This window comes from Chinchilla lanigera, unplaced genomic scaffold (assembly GCF_000276665.1).
Source record: "Chinchilla lanigera isolate Chin_1 unplaced genomic scaffold, ChiLan1.0 scaffold00032, whole genome shotgun sequence".
NCBI classification, from domain to species: Eukaryota; Metazoa; Chordata; class Mammalia; order Rodentia; family Chinchillidae; genus Chinchilla; species Chinchilla lanigera.
In genome coordinates, this window is record NW_004955433.1 from 14,566,718 (window position 1) to 14,588,317 (window position 21,600).

The 21,600-nt window shown below is 52.1% G+C and overlaps 1 protein-coding gene across 2 annotated transcripts in view; it reads left to right on the top strand.

Moving 5' to 3' along the window:
• Nucleotides 1-21,600, top strand: part of Slc12a3 (solute carrier family 12 (sodium/chloride transporter), member 3) — a 34,566-nt gene extending 12,966 nt beyond the window's left edge. For both annotated transcript variants that reach the window (XM_005388362.2, XM_005388363.2), the window contains exons 14-26: nt 507-662; nt 1,236-1,335; nt 2,012-2,123; nt 2,482-2,622; nt 3,544-3,650; nt 5,748-5,830; nt 6,923-7,000; nt 7,707-7,808; nt 9,030-9,141; nt 12,302-12,388; nt 13,009-13,144; nt 14,577-14,644; nt 20,744-21,600. In XM_005388362.2, the coding sequence (XP_005388419.1) occupies nt 507-662; nt 1,236-1,335; nt 2,012-2,123; nt 2,482-2,622; nt 3,544-3,650; nt 5,748-5,830; nt 6,923-7,000; nt 7,707-7,808; nt 9,030-9,141; nt 12,302-12,388; nt 13,009-13,144; nt 14,577-14,644; nt 20,744-20,885 (1,424 nt within the window). In that variant the 3' untranslated portion in view covers nt 20,886-21,600. The remainder of the gene's footprint in view (nt 1-506; nt 663-1,235; nt 1,336-2,011; nt 2,124-2,481; nt 2,623-3,543; nt 3,651-5,747; nt 5,831-6,922; nt 7,001-7,706; nt 7,809-9,029; nt 9,142-12,301; nt 12,389-13,008; nt 13,145-14,576; nt 14,645-20,743) is intronic.

Genomic DNA, 21,600 nt, shown 5'->3' on the forward strand with positions numbered 1-21,600 from the left:
AGTGATGAAAAATTTCTGGCAAATGGCAGTAGAGAGACCTGAGGAAGGCCTTTTCTAATTAGCCCCAAATAATCAATGAGCTAGTTACAGGCTTCCTTTCACACGACCACAGTGTACATGGCGGCCTCAGGATCATGCCACGGGGCAGATGTCACGACTGGTATGGGGCCAGGTAGAATCGTGCCATCTCCCCTCCACTCACCCTTGGCTTCATGGGAGCCATGAGCTGGCATTATTGCTGACCCATATTTGGCCAGAGCTGGAGGCTTCCCCTGGCTGTGGCCTGTCAGTGTGGAATAACGCAGCAGGCAGGTGTGTGGGCCTCCCCAGAGCCTCCAGCCCAGCATCGGAGGAAGGTGGGCGAGGCCCCATGGGCCCCTGGCTGGAGGGGCAGCCTGGAAGCCCAGCCTGCACATGGTGGGCATTGCTGCACAGTCCTGCCACAGCTGTGGCTCTGAAGAGACTCCCAAATGGAGAGCACATCCACTGATGGGGCCACTGCCCAGGGTGGAGACCCTCGTTCCGATACTACAGCAAGTGGGCAGCGCTATTTGGGGCAGTTATCTCCGTGGTCATCATGTTCCTGCTCACCTGGTGGGCAGCCCTCATCGCCATTGGAGTCATCCTCTTCCTCCTGCTCTACGTGATCTACAAGAAGCCAGGTGGGTGGGCTCAGCCTCCAGCCCTGGGGGGCTGGGTAGGCAGGCTCTGCCTCAGTCTGCACTGCCCTCTTACCTCACCCCTCCTTGCGTGGCCAAGTGAAGCCCAGACCTCTGCTGTTAGGCCCCCCACACCCCAGCAATTCCCAGTTTCAAGGGCCTGAGTCCCTGCAAGGCCAACCTCCCACCTCTTGAGAGGTGGCCGTTGGAAGGACAGGAAGACAAAACTTGGACACTACAGGAGTGTCTACTGGCCCACAGGCCAGGGCCCTGGAGTGACAGCAATTTGTGGGTGGGAAACACAACTCCAAGACAGCCTAGAATTCTACATATGAGCCTGGATTTCCAGACCATTGTGAAGGTCTGTTTGTCAAGGCAAGAGAATATTTTGTAGAATTCAATACTCTGATGTGTAACTTTTGATTATATAGCTATGGGTACTTCAGCCCCAACCCCCCGAGCATCAGGGGCAGAGCTGGGGCTGTCCACCCACCCAGCAGCCTGCTGCCCAGGTGCACAATGCCCAGAGGTGTGACTGGTTTCTTCTGTCTTGCTTCCCACCACCCGCTTCCTTAGAGGTGAACTGGGGCTCCTCTGTGCAGGCTGGCTCCTACAACCTGGCCCTGAGTTACACTGTGAGTCTCAGTGAGGTGGAAGACCACATCAAGAACTATCGGTAAGCAGAGCTCCGATGCCCGCCATGGTCCTGCCTCAGAGACCTCCTGACCCAGGCTGGCCCAGTACTGCTGAGAGGGGCCAGAGGTGGAGGAAGGAGAAGGCTGGGGTGGATCTTGTGCAATGGGATTAAGCGAGGAAGGGAAATCGCTCTGTGCCTCAGTTTCCACAGTAGAAGCTGCTCTGTTGTAAGGGTCGCCATGAGGCCCATAAAATTACTAGCTCTACTCACAGAGGAGGACACCGAGGCATAGGGAGGTTAGCTACTGGCCCCTGGCGCCACAGATGCATTGGGTGTGGTTCTGACTGGATCCGACAGTGGCCCTTGACCACTCCACACAGCGCTCCCTCACCTGCCCAGATGACACGGACAGACGTTCTCATTATCACTTTCCATTCTATGCCATGCTGGACTGGGCAGGGCAAAGGAGAAGTGTTGGGTAGGGTGCTTGGTGGCCTGAGCAGGATGGACAAGGGAGACGTAGTATGGCAGCAATCAAAGGAGCCCTTGAGTCACAGCTGGAAAGATGAGTCTCAAAGCATAAGTGTACAGGGTCTTGCCCAAGGCCATCCTGTGCTTCAGGGTGACTAAGCAGACCTGTAGGAGCACCTGCTTTAACATCAGCACCCCAGTGGCTCCCACAGTGGCTCACACCCTCTTCCCTTCCCCTCCCCAGTCCCCAGTGCCTGGTGCTCACAGGTCCTCCCAACTTCCGCCCGGCCCTCGTGGACTTCGTAGGCACCTTCACCCAGAACCTGAGCCTCATGATCTGTGGCCATGTGCTCATTGTGAGTGTCCCCAAGAGGTGGGGCAGGGCCATCCATACCCCTGCAGGAGCTGCCTGGATGTGATGCCCACCCAGGGGGTGGGGGCAAGAAGGGTGGGTCAAGCAGATCCTCGCCGGGTCCCTTGTGAATCCAGGGCTCTCCCTTCTGGTCCCTCCCACTGGCCTCTCTCCCTCCACCCCACCTCTTCCCTGTTCCTTTCATCTCCCTCCCTCCCCGCTTTCCTCCTTCCCTCCCTCCCTGCTTTTTACCTCCACTAACTTTGTAAAGGAAAATAGGTAACCCCGGGGCAGGAGAGGAGCTAAATCTCAGGCCGAAGAGCAAAGGTAGCCCCGATATCACTTGCTCCTATCACCCACAGGGACCCCGCAAGCAGAGGATGCCTGAATTCCGACTCCTTGTCAACGGGCACACCAAGTGGCTAAAGAAGAGGAAGGTCAAGGCCTTCTACTCAGATGTCATTGCGGAGGACCTCCGCAGCGGGGTCCAGATTCTTATGCAGGTATGGTGGGTCTCGGCCTCCCTGTGCAACTTATGATCTCGTGTGACAGCTTGAAAGGCAGAACATCCTGGGGTCTAAATTCAGCTTCATTGTCTGACGCCCAGGACCTGGGCAAGTGATGTGGAAACTTGTGGGCCCTGTGCGACCTTGGTCAGTTCCTGCTTTTGTTTTTATTTTTTGCAGATATAATTTACATACAATACAGTGAAAAACCATGAAGTGTGTAGTGTGGTAGGTATTCGCATATAGGTAGCTTTCTCATGTGTAAAGTGAGGTACATGGATAAAATAATAATTAATTCACATGAACATATTTTTCCATAGTATTAGCTATTTCACAAAATTAAAAAAAAGTCATCTGGTCTCTTTCTGGGGTTTTGAAAATATTTTGGAGGTAGATAGAAGTGATAGTGTTGTGAACATACTAAACACTGTGAATTTATTAAAGGCCCCTGCAATGTACACTTGGGTTTTAATTTTATTTTTTAGTTGTACACTTTAAAATGGCCAATTGTGTTATGTGACTCTCACCTCAAAAATCTTAAAACATTAAGAAAAGAGAAATATAAAAGATGTATGAACTAGATAACCCAGGCACACACTGTTTGACATTCAAATTCAGGTCTCATGTTATGGGAATTTATTTATGAGAGAAGCAGCAGCTGGGATAACCCTGAACTAAAGGGACAGTCCAGTTGTAGGCCTGGCTGACAGAAACCATGGGGGTCACCTTGGCTATGGCTTCACCTGCTCACAATGTCCAGGCAGACAGGGCTGGAGGGACGCTGATTCCCTGAGTCTCCAGTGTGGATGGAGAGTGGTGGGCTGTACCCCACCTAGTCACAGGTCAGGGCTCAGGTGGCCCTAAGGCCTGATCGCCAGTCCCATCCCTCTGACCACCTCCCATCCCCCAATCCTGCAGGCCGTGGGTCTGGGGAAAATGAAGCCCAACATTCTGGTGCTGGGGTTCAAGAAGAACTGGCAGTCTGCCCACCCGGCCACAGTGGAAGACTACATCGGCATCCTCCAGTGAGTGAGGGCCAGGTGGGCAGCCTGGGCTTGGGGGATTCAGATCACTGGCATTTCCTGGGCCTGGGGAAGTGGAGTGGGAGCAGCGCAGGCTATAAGTTGAGTCCATTTGTCCAAGGCTGAGGAGGAAATAGGCAGACAGAGTCCCTCCCTGGCTTATGGGTCATGAGCACTAAGGTGGGCTGGGATGAGGCAGGTAACAGGGTGAGTGGGTCAGGTGTGGGACAATATGGATGGAGCAGTGGGGACTGGGGTAGACTGACTCTTGGGTACTTGGCTCTTGCTGACTGCTGTGCAGAAATGTGGCCCCAGTGTGGCTGGATCTTTTAATTTCCAGAGTAGCTAAGAATGTGGGTTTTTAGGTGAAGATGTTATACCCAGCTTGGGCTTCAGAAGGCCTACAGGTAACCAGTTTGAGTTCCCAGTGGTACCACTAGCAGACAGGCGAAACCAAGCTGCCCAGGACTGAGCTCCTGGGGATTTCAGAGTGGACTGCAAACCCGGTTTCCTTCAGCTCTTTGCTAAACACAGTCCAGAGAAGGCCTGCCCATGTTGTTCTTCTGCACTGGTACCGCACAGACAGGTGGTGTGCAGCACCCCTTGAGAGCTCAAAGCTGACTGTGGAGGCCCTTGGCCTGCTTCCAGGTCTGCTGCTAACTAGCTGTGTGACTCAGAGCAAGCACCCCAGCTGCCTCTAGCAAACTCACACTAGAGGTGGTGGAAAACCTGGCTTCCAACTCCAGCATTCCAAGACAGTCCAGAGACACAGAATTAGTGGAGTCAGAAAGGACAGTGCTTAGCCTCCTGGGTTAAACCCTAATGGTGCCACTGTGCCAATCAGGTGATCAGTATGCTTATAGGGCAGAAGTCTCCTAGACACCTCTTAGAACTGGCCTATTGCATGTCTGAGGCCGTTCCTTTGTTTGTTTGCTTTTTTTTTTTTTGTCTTTTTGAGACAGGGTCTCACTCTTCAGTTCAGGCTAGCCCTGAGCTCACTTTGTAGCCCAGGCTGGTCTCGAACTCGCAGTGATCCTCCTGCTTCAGCCTCCCAAGTGCTGGAATTACAGGCGTGCACCACCATGCCCCGCATGCTTTTGTTTTTATGAGACAAGGTCTTGCTATGTAGTTCAGCTAACCTTAAACTCACTATGTAGCTCATGCTGGTCTTGAACTCACTGCAATCCTCCTTCCTTAGCCTCCTGAGTGCTAGGATTAGAGGTGTGTGCCACCACACCAAGTTGAAGCCTTAGGACATGCCTGTGTGCACAGCTGCCCTTTGATTTACAGTTGCAGTGTATAATCCTAATCCCAGCTGGTCACGTCCTTAGTAGTACAATCATGGGTGACTTACTTCCTGAAACACAGTGTTCATATCTGTAAAGTGGAGATAATAGTGACCTTCCCGACCTCTAAGGGCAGAGTTGTGAGGACTGTCCAAATGTATCCAGAGGACAGGACATGACTTGATGCCAGGCCTGACTTGGTTCTCCCCTGCAGGGCACTGGCAACCCTCCCACTCTGAGGCCCAGAGGGGAGAAAGAGTATGGCAAGGGTCAGGGGCAATGTGAGCCATTTAGTCTTCTGGGAGCCAGGTCACCGCCCTCGTGGAAGCTGGAGCTTCGAGGAGCCTGACCCCATCTGTGTTAGTCAGCTTTCACGGCTGTGACCGAACACTTGAGAGAAACAACTCAAAGTAGCAAAGTATATCTTGGCTCACTGTTTTATACGTTTTTGGCTGGTTCCATTGCTGAGGGCCTGAGGTGAAGCAGAACATCGTGGGTGAAGCGTTTTGTGGGACAGAGTTGCTCACCTCCGGGCCACCAGGAAGTGGAAAAGGAAAGAATGGTCCAGGGACAAGATACGCTTCTCAAGGTCATGCCATGCCCACGGGACCCACTCAGTTCAACTAGGTTCCACCTCCTCTGCATCCATTACCTTCCAATAATACCAACATATTATGATCTCGTCACGGGATCAACCCCAGATGAAGTCAGAGCCTTCCTGATCCAATCACCTACCAAAAGTCCCATCTCAGAACACATGAGACTTCAGGGTGACATTCTGTATCCAAGCAATCACGCTGCCTCCTCTCTCCAGTGATGCCTTTGACTTCAACTACGGCTTGTGCATCATGAGGATGCGAGAGGGGCTCAACGTCTCCGAGGTGATGCAGGCACACAGTAAGTCGAGGGCTCAGCGCCCTGTCCGAAACCAGAGCAGGATCCCACAAAATCCCGCAACCTAATTTTTAATAGATAGATGGGAGAGAAGGAAAAATTAGTAAGGAATAAAAGATCACAGATTCTGAGAGCCAGCCCTTGCTGGTCCTTAGAGTCCATCAGATTTCCAAGAGGAGCAACTAAGGCTCAAAAAGGGGAAGTGACCAGTTTAAGAACATGTTTCCACCCAGGGCGGAAGGAGACCTGGAACTCTCAGCTCCCATGTCCTACTCAGTGCTTTTGTAACCAAATGGGATAAAAAGGATCTAGTAAAGAAGGAAAAAGGGAAGAAAGCAGAGGGGCTTGCCCACATAAAGATGCCGGACTAGGAAGATGGTCACCTAACTGTCATGGAAACTGGAAGTTTTGGTCTTGAAAGACATCTTTATGGCATTCTTAGGGACAGGAATGTTTTACATGTGAAAGCCATAGAAGGCTATGCAAGCTCTGCATCCATAATACTTAGAGGTGTAAAAGACATGAAATGCATGAAGACAGATGGAGGTGGAGCTGAGGAGACGGGGACTCTGTGTCTTTTGCCCAGAGGGGCTGTGTCACCAAAGGCAGAGGTGGTGCCTGGCCCGTGGCAGTGGCCTGTATATATTTAGGAAATCAATATTTACAGAGTCACTAATCGTGCTGCTCTAGGAACCTGGAGCACAGCAGGTACCAAACTAAGCCCCTGCCCAGGGGTGCTGACATTCCAGGGAGCACAGCAGACGTGAACAAGTGCACACAAGTCATCCCACACACAGTGTGTTCTGAGGAGGTGCAGAGTGTAGTGTTTAGGCAGGGAAGGGTCTTTCTGAGGACCAGGCTGTGTGCTGAGAGGGCGGGGCTGGGGAGAGATTGTTCCCAGGTCAGGAGCCTCTTGCACCATAGCCCAGAGGCAGGGCTAAGCGCGGCCTGATTGGAGGGGCAGGAAGGATCCAAGGCAGAGGTGACCAAGGGAGATTTTCTTCCTGGTGTTAGGGGAGCCCTGCAGATGAAGAATGCAGAAGTGACCCGAAGCCAGGGGCACTTGCAAACCTAGCTGCATCTCCTCTTTTGCAGTTAATCCTGTGTTTGACCCAGCAGAGGACAGCAAAGGAGCCAGTGCCGGCGGGGCCAGGCCATCGGTGTCTGGCACATGTCAGTCTCCACCCACGGGGAGGCTCAGGGTGTTGTTGCCCTGCGGGGCTGCAAGTGGTGGGCTCCTAGTTCCTAGAGCAGGCGGGCCCCATGGGGACTTGGTCAAGGGAAAATGGTTCTTCCTGTGACCAGTGGTGCTTGAATAACTGAGTAGATGACTGGCAAAGGGTTTGGCCATGCTAAAGATTGCCAGCTTGGTGGGGAATTTGGGGCTCTGGGGTCCAAGTCCACTGCCAGCCAGGTCACCCTTGGTCATGTTCGAATGTTGTGGGCAGAGGGGTGGGATGGTGTTCTCCATCCTCCCATTCCCTGGAGCTGGGGAGCCTGCAACAAGCATAGGGGTGCTCTGCAGTATCTGTGAGTGGCACAGGGGGATATTCCAGAGAAAGAAGAGACTGCTTCCTGCCAACAGTCTGACCCAAGGGGTACTGGGTTTCCCGCTACCTCCAGCCTGAGAGAGAAGCTGGGAGCAAGGGAGGAGCCTCTGGCAGCCCTGTGTGTCCACAGCCCCTGTTCCTGGTCACCTGCCTGAGTATCTGAGTCTTGGCACCAGAAAGGGCATTAGCCATGCTCTGGGAACTTCTGGCTGCTGCAAGTCCACCTGGCATGATGTGTGTCAAGCCCACCTCCCAGGGCAGTGGCTGTGTTGAGGCAGGCTGTGGGTTGAGCATGCTGGCCAGGCTCTGACCTCCCTCCCCTCTGGCAGTGGACCCTGAGGCTCTGGTGCAGGAGGAGCAGACCAGCACCATCTTCCAGTCAGAGCAGGGCAAGAAGACCATCGACATCTACTGGCTCTTTGACGATGGAGGTCAGCACCCCACCCTAGACATGGGTTCCCCACTCCCCTTCTGTGTCCCTGTGTCCCTGTGTCCCTTGTCCTTCCCTTCCTGGCCTGCTGTCATCCAGGCCACTGGTGAGCAGAGCAAAGCTTACAGCTCAGTAAGAGAGATTGGGCCCTAGTCCCTCCCATAGTGAGGTTAGGGGGAGTCTGGCTGGCCCCCTTTCTCTGGCCTCTAATTTTTCAGCTGTAAAATAAGATCGTTTCAGGGGATGCCAACATGAGATTGAACCTTTCAGAGGCCAACATGAGATTGAACCTTCTGGCTAGCTGGTTCTTAAGGGTCACAGCTGCATGACATAAATGGGGGGAATGGGCCAGCACACAGGGTAGCAGTGGGCATGTGCCTCGCTGTACAGGAACACACCTTCTCCTGTTTTCTTAAAATATGGCTCTCAGCTTGCTTGTTCCTACCTTTGTTTGAGCCCTGGATAGAGAGAAAATGCCCTCAAGATTGACCCTCCTTATCCATGGGTTCTACATTCATGGTTTGAACTCATCACAGAAAAAAAGTTATTTGTGCTGAGCACGTACACATTTTTCTGGTCATTATTCCCTGCGCAGTCAAGCATAGCAACTATTTACATAGCATTTACATTGCAGCATTATAAGAGATGATTACGGTAGGTGGGAGGTTGTGGGAGGTTCTGTGCACATTTTACATAAGGAACTCGGGTACCTGTGGATTTTGGCATGCATGGAGCAAGGGCCCTGGATCCCATTCCCTGCAGCTAAGAGGCTGAGCACTTGCTACACATATGTCTCACGTGGAGTGCTCTATGTACGTTAACCTAGTATAGTTTCCTTTACAAATAAGGAAACGGAGGCAGAGAGGATTATGCACTGATACCAGTTGGCTGGTCCCTGGGCTCATGTGAAGAGATGACAGGAAGAGATGAGGGATCCCAACCCTTGGTCAAATATTTTTCAGAAAAAGCCAGCAATCTAGATATCCTTGTGCAGTTCCACAATTGTTCAATGCCAGATTATTTATTTAAAACACTGTGCTGGACAAGTAAACCCTGGCCCACCAAGCACCAAGCATGTTAAGCAACCGGGGTTCAGTCAGGTGAGCTCTGATTCAGGCAGGGACACTGAGGTCCAGAGAGGGGAAGGGGTTTGTTGTAGCCGTGTATAATGGGAGCCCACAGAGGGCTCTTTCTTCTTGGCTCCTGGGGACCCTCCTTGCAGGCCTTACCCTCCTCATCCCCTACCTCCTCCACCGCAAGAAGAGATGGGCCAAGTGCAAGATCCGTGTGTTCATCGGGGGCCACATCAACAGGCTGGACCAGGAGAGAAAGGCGTAAGTGAGGAGGCAGCACAGGGTCACGTGGATGTGCCATCCGGGCTCCCCCAAAGCTGCCCACTACCTTCTCCCCCCATCCTCAGCCACCACCCTTGGTGGCCCAAGATGTCTCCAAGCCTAGGCTAGTTCTCTCCAGGCCAGAACAACGGTGCTTGGGGCTCTGGACAGGAATACATTTCTCTCCGTGTCAGAAACTGTTCTGGCTTCTCGTCCCCTCTTTCATAAGATGCAGATGCCCTGATCTTTGCCATAACAGGGAGGGGTATTAAGTTTTAAAACCACAAAACTCCGCAAGGAGAAATCTTGAGGACAGAAGGGCCCTCCTGCTGAGAAGTGAGACAGTGGTAAGAGACCTCTAGGGCAATGGCCCCAAAGTGTGAGTTGCAGGCGCTGGGGAGACCAGAGAAACCTTGAGTGGCCAGGAGATGGGGTAGTGAATCTCTCCAAGCTTGGTGGGATGTGACTTCATTCCCCTTCAACTCAGCCTAACTGGGCAAGAGAAGGTGTTCTTGGCTTAGGTTGGCCTGTCCTTGCCCCCAGCGACCACACTAAGCTCCGTGTCTAAGCAAGAGGAGCTGGCGGGGCTAGCAGCCTTGGCAGGTAATGGCGCCGGCCAGAATTTAGTGACACCAATTTATTTCCATGGGTTTTAATTGCTTCCTCTTGCTGGAAAGAGATGCCCTTTTCTGTTTAAAATTGTAATGTAAACTTTCCTTTTGAACTAGAGTGTACTGGTTTTTCATAATTATAATGAAAATATCTGAGGCAGCCTGGTCTATACAGAAAAAGGCTTATTTTGGCATAGAGCTTAGAAGGTGCAAGGTCAGGGCTACATCTGCTGATGATATTTTTGCTGGCAGACTGCTGAGGCCACACAGGGAGATGGGGAGCACACATGTGTCTGTGTCTGTCTGTCTGTCTTTCCCTATACTTTTTATTTTTAAAAAATTTTTTACAGTCTGAACATGAAACACAGGACCATGCTCATACTAGGCAAGTGCTCTACCGAGCAGTTACACCCCTAGCCCTGTTTTTGTTCTTGAAACATGGTCTTGCTAAATTGCCCAGATTGATCTTGAACTTTTCATCCTCCTGCCTCAGCCTCCCAGGTAGCTGGGACTGCAGGCATATGCTGTCATGCTCAGCGCTCCCTCTTTTCATAAAGCCTCCAGGATGCAATCATGGGGGCTGCACCCCAATAGCCTTCTGCAATGCGAATCACCTCCTGAAGGCCCCACCTCTAATCACCATAGTCAGATTCTGTCTCTACCCTCTTAATACCTCACACTGGGGCTTCATTTCAACATGAGTTCAGGTGACAAACTGTATTCAAATCATAGCACTAAGTCAGAGTGTGAGTTGATTTAAGCAGATGAGGAAGTAAACAGTGAGGCAGTTGGCACACAGGTGTAGAGTTGGCAGGAGCTGGCCAACGGCTGCTTTAGAGAGAGTTCAAGTTAGGGTACAGGTCGCGGGAGCGTGGCCTGCTTGGACAGGTGGGGCAGTTTTCCTACAGCCATGCAGGTAATAGCTAAAGGGAAGACCACTGTGTGTCTCTAGAGCCCTTTGCAGTGATCCTGGGCATGACACCCAGGGGCAGAAAAGAAGGTGACCCCCGGCCTGCACCACCCTCCTGCTATTCCAGGGTTATGCCTCAGCCCTGTGACTTTGGTCAGGCCTGTGTGAGCTCAGGGCAACCCGGAAGTCTGTCCCTTTGTGCTCCCCAAACTGAGAACTTTACCACTGGCAGGCCCCTTGTCTGCAAGGCCCAGAGCAGCTGCTAGGGAACACCAGCCTCTGTGACCCTTCAAGAGTATCTAGGCCAGGAAGGCTATGCCATAGTCTCAGGAGCCTGTTCCAGTTCTGGGTGGCAGCTGAGTTCCCTGAGGTTGGCTTAGCTCAAGGCTGTGACGTTGCTGGGTAACAGCATGTTCTTCATGCAGAGTTTACCAAAACTCCTCAGCCACCAGCCACCCCATGATGGGCCTCACGGTCTCTCTGCATGACCCTGGTCACCACCATACACTAGGACAAGTCTGCCCATAGCTCTGCCTGCAGAATTCCACTCCCCCAGTTCAGGACCCAGCCATGGCCTGACAGCTGGATCCCAGCCTGTGCTTCAGGCTCCTCTTCTCCCGCATACTCCATGCCATCCCAGCCAGCATTGCAGTGTCTCTGCTTTCGCCTGTCCCCTGGACCTTTGCTCATTTGGATTCTGCCTACGTGCGTGTGGCAGTCCTCAACCAGGGAGCACATCAGCGTCATGTAGGGTGTTACCAAAGCCACATCCTGCCCAGGGATCTGACTCAGTGAACAGGCTGGACCCAGGCAGGTGCATTGTCCTGAAGCCCCTTGGGTGATTTTAATGTGGGCACTCCCTGTCCCACCCTCTCTGCCTGTAACAGCCTTACCCACTCTTCACCATCCAGCCACATGGCTGCCTCCTCTGTGAAGTCTTCTCTGACTGTCACAAAGCACAGCTGGCTCCTCCCCTGTGAGACGTATAGCCAGTGCCATCTGGCCTGCTGCTCCTGCTGAGCCCTTATGTGCTATCTTCGCTTCCTCAGCCACTCTTTAATTTCTCTTTCTCAACATACCCACCCACTAGACCTCTGCTACTCAAAGTGCAGTCCATGCTCCAGCAACATTGCGTCCTAGGAATGGGCTAGAAATGCAGTCCCAGGTACCACCCAGGCCACCTGACTCAGAGTCTGCACTGTGACAAGATCTCTGACAGCTGTGTTGATGCATTAGAACTTGAGATGCACTAGTACAGAGATGATCTCCAGACGTTTGGGAAATTCTAGTCAAACACTTTTCCATGTGACTTGTGATCATCTGACCTACTTGATTGGCATTCCTTATCATCTGTCCTACCCCTCTGTTAGAAGGCCAACTCTGTTTTATCCACTGCCATACACTCAGCAGGTACTTAATAAAAAGTAAGGGGATGAGGCCGGGCATGGTGGCGCACGCCTGTAATCTCAGCACTTGGGAGGCTGAGGCAGGAGGATGGTTGCGAGTTCAAAACCAGCCTGGGCTACAAAGTGTGCTCAAAGGCCAGCCTGAACTGCATAGAGAGACCCTGTCTCAAAAAGACAAAAAAATAAAATAAAAACTAAGGGGATGAACATTAAAAATAATACTTGCCTTCCAGGATAATTTCTCTGCTTAGTAAGTTCCGACTGGGATTCCATGAAGTTCACATCCTTCCTGACATCAATCAGAAGCCGAGTGCTGAGCAGTGAGTTCTCTGTGCGGGGTTTCAGGCTGGAGGGCCACCTGCACGCCCTGTGGACCTCTCTGTCTGTGGCCGCACTGGCTTCTTTACCGCTCCTTGCACAAGGCAGACACACTGTGCCTCAGGACCTTGCATACTCAGTTCTGTTTGCTCTAGCACCCCCTGCCCTATGCAGTGCTGGCATCAGAAAGACTTCTGGTCCCAGAGAGCCCTTCCCACCCCTGTTACTTTCTGACCAATTTTACACCTTCATAAAATTCCCACTTTATTTACCTATTTGCCTATCACCCAGCTGAGCACTAGCTCTGTGACGGTAGGAGCACAGCTTGCTTGTGTGGCTGTTGTGTGGGACAGGACCTGGCACAGATGGTGCTCGATGATGCCTGAACAGAGGGGTAGGGACAGAGTCCACGTCGGTCACTGTGGATGGCTGTAGAGATTGGCTGTGTGCCAGATGTGTCATTGCTAAATTCCACGCAGAAGCCACTTGGGTGTAAACTGCCATGCCAGATGGGTTTTACTGCAAATCTGCCCCTGTGGCACACCTCCCGCTTCTTCCAGAGACCTGGCTCCCCTGGAGATGGGGCCATCTCAGCTGGCCTCACCTCTGCTCTTGTCCCCAGCACTAAGCGGTTTGAGGACATGATTGCACCCTTCCGCCTAAATGATGGCTTCAAGGACGAGGCCACAGTAGCAGAGATGAGGCGGGACTGTCCCTGGAAGATCTCAGATGAAGAGGTCAACAAGAACAGAGTCAAGGTACAGGCCTTGCAGGGCTGGGATTGGGGGTCAAGGCATCTCCTGTGGCACAGCTGTGGGTGCCTTGCGTCCTGAGTTTCCTGAACCCGTCTCCTTTTGAATCCTGCGTTCCCTTCCCTGCCTCTGAGTATCCTCAAGCCACAATTGCTGGGCTGACAGGTAACCACTGGCGGCACTCAATGCCATCCTTGGTGCGGGAGCCTGGTCATCCTGTCCTTTAAGTGGCCCGGTGGTGAGCATGGGCCACTCGGAGTCCTCCTTCTCCTCCCCGATTTCCCTCTGCCTGGAGGGAGGGATCTGTGACACAGTATGACAGTAGAAGTGTAATTTGTGCTGGTCAACAAAGCTGCATGATAGCAGCCTACACAGCCTGCCTGGTCGCAGCCCAGTGCTCTGGCCACTTCCTCCTTAGACGGGTGAGGACTCTGATAAGAGCCTGGCGCATGCGTAGCACAAGCCCTTACAGTGGCCACTGTGGCTGTCTCAAGGCGGAATGCACAGCCAGGAAGGCGGGGGCCAGGGCATAGATCTTGATTCTGCTCCATGTTCCAGGTGCATTTCCACCGCAGGCAGTTTTGCTCCCCAGGGGACATTTGTCAACCTTTGAAGATATTTTTGGGTGTCACAACTAGGGAACATGAGTGGCTCCTGTCATATAGCGAGCAGGCACCAGGGGCGCTGCTGAGCATCCTGCCACAGAGCGTCCACAACAAACAGCTGTCCACCCAAAGTGTCCAGAGAGGGTGCGGGGAACTCACTTCCCCTCAGGTTTTCATTCTCTTGTAGTGGGTGACCACTGCTCTCAGATCCTGGGTGTCAATCATTCCTGAATAGCTGGGAGACAGGCCTTGGGCTTAAGTATCTCCCTCCAACCCGGGCTCCCACAGGCTTTGGAGAATGCCCGGGTCTGTTAGCCAGGAGACCCTGTCTCTGAGGGCCCACATGGGCAGCTGGCTCTTTGGAAAATGCTGGGTAAGGCTAGCGTCCCAAGGAAGTTCTCTCACAGTCTGTCCCAGCGCGGGTAGAGCTTCCATGTAGTCAGCACCCTGGCTGGTGCTCTGCTGTAAATCATCTCCTTTGACCCTCCCCACACACCCCCGGGGAGGGCTTTGTCATACCCCCTTTGCAGAGACAGACAGTGGGGCTCAGGTGGCAATGTGACTTGCTCAGTCAAGCTGTCTCTGCTATGAACTAGCAGGACTGAGATGTGAACCTGGTAAAGGGCTCCCACTTCCCACTTAGAAAGACCAAGGAAGGCTTCCTGAAGGAGGTAAACTTGGCGCTTGATTACCATGAGGGTCCCTTTCCTCCCTGGGGCCAAGGGAGTGTATAATTCCTGAGGAGGAATAATTCCTGGCTCCAGTTGGACGTGGCAGGGTGTTCACTACTAGCAAGGATGTGGGAGGTGACCTCTGGGCTTCCCTTTGCCCAGTCCCTTCGGCAGGTGAGGCTGAACGAGATTCTGCTGGATTATTCCCAGGATGCTGCCTTGGTGGTCATGTAAGTAGCGCCTGACTTGGGGGAGGGCAAGCATGGCAGGTCGGGAAAGGGGCACAGGAAGTAGGACTGGCTGCAGCGAGGGGTCCACAGCCCCTGCAAACGCAGCCTGGCTGGGTTTTCAGCGTGTGTCCAGGCCCGTGTCTGCCCATCCCTCTCCCCTGAGCACCAGCTGGCATAAGTCTAGGCTGTCACGTGTCTCAGGTATAGCTGACTTCCTGTCCCTACTGGTTTTTCCTTCTTTGCTACCTTTACTTGCCAAACTTGGCTTGGCAGATGTGGGACACAGCTCATCCCAGAAGGAAATGCATTCCTGGTTGTTTGGGAATTGCTCAGCCTCCTTTGGATATCAGCCACCCCAACTGATATTGGTGTCAAGTTTGGACAGCAGGCACAGAGGCTTCGCTCAGTCCCCCTGTTCTACAGGGCCCATGCCCAGTTCCAAGCTGCCCCTAGCAGGTGTCAGCAGGGGTGAGCAAGTGGAGGTGACAGCAGCATAGAAGGGGTCTCAGTATGGCTCTGTGCTCCCTGAGGCACTGGGAAGATCAGCCAAGCCTCCAAATCCACAGCTCAGAGGGTAAGGAGTCTTTGCTGAGGCAAGCAAGTGCCCTTCCCACATTTCCTGGGCGCCCAGGACCTGGGTATTCTGCAAGACAGCCAGGCAGCCTGCTGAACCTGTTTGTTATGTCTCGTATCCAGGGCCAACAGTATAATTTGCAGGGCCTGTACACCATGAAAATGTGTGGCCCTGTGAGAGACAATCAGTAAGAATGTTGAGATGTGGTCCTCCTTTAAAACAAGGCCACCTCCTTCCCATTCTCACTTGGATGTGTGGTGGTGGAAAGGACAAGGGGTAGAAGTGGAACAGCAAAGCGTAGATGGACCACTGTCACCACAGGTGAGATGGATATGCAAGTTCAAGGTCATGATTTTCCACACTCATATGTTTGAACGGTTCCACAAATCTGCAAAGTACACTCTGCCATGGAGAGAAACCACACATGTGATACTGTCAGCAATAAGGGCTGCATAAAGCTTGCGGTTCTCTGAAGAGAAGGCGCTGAATTTAACATACACACTGTGCTTGGGATGTATGCTCATGTAGAGGGGACTTGAGTCCTGGGACATGACCCATGCCTGGCCATGTCACCGTCCAATGTGTTCTGCAGAAGCCAGGCTCTAAGGACACTGGTTTTGTACAAAGAGGGCTGTGAGCAGAGAGTCCATCGAGGAGACAGCTGGAAACTTCTCCTACAATTAAGTTGCACAGTTTCTGTGCATGTTGCATAAATCCTGCCCCATAGTTTTGGCAAGACCTTCTTTCAAGGGAGCGCTAGCTAGCATTGTTCTTTTAGGCAGCAAAGTGCCCCTTTGAGAGATCAAAATGGCAAATGGGTTCAATTCAAAGATACCCAGTGGCTTTTAGCAGACACATAGGAAAGCAACAGATGAAACCAGAAGGCATTCATCCCAGTAGACACGGGCAACAGGCAGCAGCTGGGCAGCCAGCCTGAGACCTGACTGGGGAGGCGTCTGTTCTGTCAGTCTAATCTTCAAGACCCTTGCGTATTCAAACGTTACTAACAGCAATTATACCACATTGACCAGATAGCAGGAGCATCTTTCCCCAACAAACAGCAGAGTTTGGTCAGCAGCAGAGTGAGTCAAGCTATTAGAAACATGCGTGGATGTGTCAGACAAGGTGGCACCTGCCTGAGATCCCAGCTATGCAAGAGGCTGAGGCAGGAGGATTGCTTAAGCCCAGGAATTCAAGGCCAGTGTAGGCAATATAATGGGAACTCAATGGGGAAGGAGAGAAGAAAGAAAGGGACAGAGGGAGCGGTATACTCCCATGTGTATGCAGTCAGGGTTTAGGAATTGTGTCTTAGTCTATTCAGGCTGCTATAACAAAATACCATACACTGGGGGGGATTATAAACAACAGAAATGTGTTTCTCATAGTTCTTGAGACTGGGAAATCCAGTATCAAGCACCAGCACATTGAGTGTCTGTTGAGGGCCAGCTTTCTTGGTCATGGATAACACCTTTCTTCTGCGTCCTCACACGGTGGAAGGAGCCAAGGGAGCTCTCCTGGGCCTCTTTTGTAAGAGCGTGAATCCTATTCATGTGTGCTCTCGCCTCACAGCCTAAGCACTTCCCAATGGCCCCAGCTCCTAGAATCTAATACCTAGCACCATCACACTGGGGGTACAGATTTCAACTGTGAGTTTGGGGGGACATATCACATTCAAGCCACAGCAAACGGCTCTGGTTAATCTTGGTCCCTCTCAGCCACTTTGCACACACAGTAGGTTGTACAGAACACTTATGATTCCCAGTACCCTGTGTAGTGCATCCCTTCAGCAGAAGAGTGGAAGCACACAGAAAGCTGACCACAGACAGTTGCCCGTCTTTTCCTGGGACCCTATGTCCCCTGACTCCAGATGTCTCCAGCACCTGCATGTGCTTGTCCTTTGTGAAAGCTCACTTTATGCATCACTCAGTGACATCACTTACAGTGCAGTCAGCTGAGCTGTATTTGCTCTGCTTTCCTGTGTCACTTAAGGCATTGAAAAAAAGTCAAAGTGGTGACAACAGTGCATTAAGCCAAGGGTGGCCCCTTCTGAGCACAGGCCCCATGGAGCTATGTAGTTTGCACCCCTGGGAGGCTGACTCTGCTGCGACACTGGTTCCCAGGGTGTTTGTTCAGGGAGATCATTTTTTCTGCAGTGAAAGTGCTCCTTGTTTGCTTGATTTGAGAATCGTGATAAGAAAAGGGCTGGGTTTAGCTCCCTGCCTCTGGCCAACACCCAGCAGAGAATGTTCGAGGGTGAGGTTGGTCTCGGGTGTGGATGAGGTCAGAATGCAAGACAGTGGCTTCATCCTGTCTGGTGGCTCCAGGCTTCTTAAGTGGGGAGCCTGGTGTGTGCGCCCCTCGGTGTACCCGCGCGTGCCAACCACAGCTTCGTGAACTCCACCTCTGTTCAGAGAAGCAGGTTTTGGTTTTGTTCCTGCCATTAGCTCACTGTGTGTCCTTGAATAGTAACCTCGTGTCTCTCTGGCCTCGGTTTCCCTCACGATCAAAAAATTACACTGAAGTATTCCCAAGGTTCTCTTTCATGCTAGCATGCTGTGTTCTAAGTTTATTTGCCATTGAAATGAATCCATCTCTCAGGCCATGAGTTGAAGAATTTGGTCCTGACAGGTGACCCCTGCTGGCTCCTCTCCCCTCCACCCCAGGACTTCATAGGTAACCATGCATCCAGTCACCGTGGAGAAGATGCCTGCACATACCCCACCCCACCCCACATTGGCAGCCACAGCTGATGCCCAAACGGGCCCTGGCTCTAGGGCCAACTCCATGGGAAGGTCAGAACAGCTACACTGTGTGTGTGGCTAATCCGTGCGCTGATACACACCTGGTGTCTCTAAAGGTGTGGTCAGGGCTCAGTTTCATCAGAACCGCCATGTAGAAAGTGCACATTCCTTAATCCCTTCCAGACCAGAGGCCAAGTGGAGCACAGAGCCCTGCATTCCCTGAAATCCCGAGAACAAGAAGCATCTAGGAGCCTTGGTGCACTGACAAAGTCACTGTCTACCATTTTGGAGAGCACAATGGGGCCATTTTTTAAAAGAGCTGGTTTGAGACTGTTTACTATTGTCTCCCGGTCAGCAGTTGATCTGATTAACGATTAACATTTTTTCTGCCAACAACCTTTGAGCTTAGCTATACCACAACAGCTGATAAACCAGCCTGGTAATCAGCCCAATAGCCTTTGACTAGACTAACAACCTCTCCTGTTGGGATCAGACACCTCTTTTGTCTGTAATGACTCCTCCTCAAAGGCCAGTAGTAACGACCAAAATGGTGACCATTGATTTTACATTTTATTAATTTGGCCTTATTGAGTTTCAAAATTTTATTTGAATCACCCTTAGCAGGCCCCTGTTAGGGATGAAGAAACCACTTCAAGAGTCCAGCTTTTTGCCCAGGACCTCACAGGTGGGAAGTGGGGCTGGGCCTCAGAGCCCGGGTTGGACTGGGTTCTTTTGCAGTTCTCACTCCAAATCGAGGTTAGAACCATGGCTGCCTCTCTTCATTCCCAAGAGCAATTCTGAACAAGTCGCTTTGTTCTGGGGTGGCTTTGTGTCTAAGGATTAGTCACCGAAGGCAGGCACGTCCTGTGCTCAGGAATGCCACGTGTCACTGATTGGAACTGGGGCCAGTTAAAGGCAGCTGTCCCTTGGACAGGTGGACAGGTTCCTGTGGGGGAGGGAACTACATGGGAAAGCTTGTAATCGACCGCAGGTGTGAGGGCGTGCCCTGCCCCCGCCCAGATCAGGCAGGCACCTGTTCCCTGGTGGCCTTTGAAGTTTATGAATCCAGTCCCTGAACATAATATAGTATTTCCCAGACCGCAGCATTCCAGCCTCTGACATATCTGTTATATCTGGAGAGTTTGGGCTTATTCTCCTATCTCTTTTTCCTGGAAGTCACTAAACCCAACTGAAATAACAATAGCTTATGGGCAGGCCCTGTCCCCCCTCACCTCTCCTAATCCTGGGGATTTTGCTTTTGAAAGGAGGCTGATGGTTGTCCCAAACGAAGCTTTTGATGGTATTTTAAGTATGAGACAGCTGTTTAGGGTCCCAACTGCCCTCCCCAGCCAATGGGATTGCAGTGAGCAGAGGCAGCTGGAGAGAAACTCTGAAGGCCTTGGTTGGAGCCTCCCTGTCCCGCCCATGTGATCATCTCCTGCTGCTGGCTAATAAGCAACAGCAGTGCTGCTGATGTTCCCTGAGCTTCCCAATGCCAAGCACGCTGCTGTGCCCTGTGTGCACTTCTTCTTAGAGCCTTCACGTGTCCTCACATGTAGTATCGGGGCTCCCATTTTAGGGGAGAGAAACTGAGGCTCAGGGCACTCTGACACTTTGTCAAAGCCACAACAGAGGCAGTTTCTCCAGAGCTAGGACCTGAACTCTGGGCCCCAGTGTGTCACTGCATCCTCCACCTGCCTGGCGTCCTTCGCTGCTGCAGGCCTGGCCGTCCCTGGGGCTGTGTGGGGGGTGGAATGAAATGACGGCTGTGGATGTACTTTAGAGAAGGCAAACTGAACAGCAAGGGTGTCGAAGCCGCTGCTGTCTGGACTTCACACAGTGCCAACTGGGGCTGTGAGACACTGCCTCCTCCAGCACCAAGGGCCAGGCAGCTGCGGCCATCCTGATGTATTTTTGGAATTTTCAAGATGATAGAAAAGTCACTTCCTGAAATAGCGGGGAATATATGACTGAGCAGCATTTGCAGAGCGTCTTGTTACTTGCACAGGGCTGTGTGGTTAGGATAAGAAGCCTCCAGAGGCCACAGCGGAGTCTGACACCGGGTAGGGGCAGGACAAGGACGATCTGCTGAGTCACACTGTTGTGGCCACAGGCAGGTCTGTGGCTGGAGAAGCAAGCCTGGTGGGCCGTGAGTGGCCGATGGGGTGGGATCTCCCGCTTCACAAATACACCGAGTCCGAGGGCATCATGGCATGTGCTCGTGGGAGAACGTGCATTCCTGTGGGAGGGGGTGAATAAGAACTTCCAAGGATGTTTCTCAGGATTCACAGGGCTACAGGGACAGTAAGCAGGACGCTAGGATGAAGAAACATGAGTGGGCGCCTTTGGAGAAAGCAGTCAAAGGAGATGTACTCAAGCAGAGATGAGTGATTTAAAGGAGCCAGCTAGATGGAGAGCCAGGGCCACCGCCTTCCAGGTGAGGCAGGAGCACGCCTGGTACTTACTTTAGGAAGGGAAAGAAAGCCACTGTGGCTGTAGTTCTGTAAGCAAGGCTGAGGGCAGGAGGAGGCGAGGCTGTGGGCATTGGTAGGGTCTAGATCATGGGGACATGCAGGCCATGCTGTTGTTTAGAAATCCTTCGTGGCTGAAGGTACATTCTTGGTAATGCTCTGAACGAGAACCAGGAGGTCTTCCTTAGGATGGATGAGAAGGAACGGGTTCTGAAGGGGACAATAAATGGGCTTGCTGTTCAGAAATGAAGCATAGGCTGGGCCACATAGGGAGACTCCAGGTAATTTCTCTCTGCCCCTTCCTGCCTTGCAGCACCTTGCCCATAGGGAGGAAGGGGAAGTGCCCCAGCTCCCTGTACATGGCCTGGCTGGAGACCCTGTCCCAGGACCTCAGACCTCCAGTCATCCTGATCCGAGGGAACCAGGAAAATGTGCTAACCTTTTACTGCCAGTAGGTCCAGGTGTGACCATCCCTGCCCACAGCCGAGGGTATGTGGCACAAGTTGGAACTCGACTGGCTCCAGTCTTAAGGACAATCCTCACATTGTGTTTGCATGAAGTTATAGCGACTGATGATCCAATTGCAAGAAATAGTAGGTTTCCAGACTTTGGCTGGATCCCACTTCCCCTGGACGTGTCCTCTGGGCCTTATTTTTATGAGAAGGAGAAGGAGCAGATGGAGTTCTATGGAAAGTTCTCTGGAAGATCCTATCTGTTTAAATATTTTCTTTTGATCTTGATGAGTACTAATTAAGATCTTTCAGTCTTTGATTTGTGGGCAAATTGTGCTGGGCATCATCTGGCAATTTCTACAGACCTTCCCTGGTCACAGTGCCCCCCAAGCCCTGCCTCCATCCTCCAGTCAAGCTGGGACCTGCAGGATCTCCAAGAAACAGGTCCTTGAGCCAGCAGGATATGTACACCTCTTCAGCCACCTCTCACTCCTGCCACATTCAACTCTGGTTCTTCTGTGTCTCCATGAGATTAAGGACTTTCAAACTTGTTCTGCTGCAACCCACAGTGGGAAATATCATTTTACACTGAGACTTGGAACACACACACGCAGAAGTGACTGAACCAAAAGTGTCATTGATAAGTTTTTCCAGCACAGTGTGAAGTAAAACAGAATAAAATACCTTTATTGTGGATGCAGAGAAGACCATAAGGAAA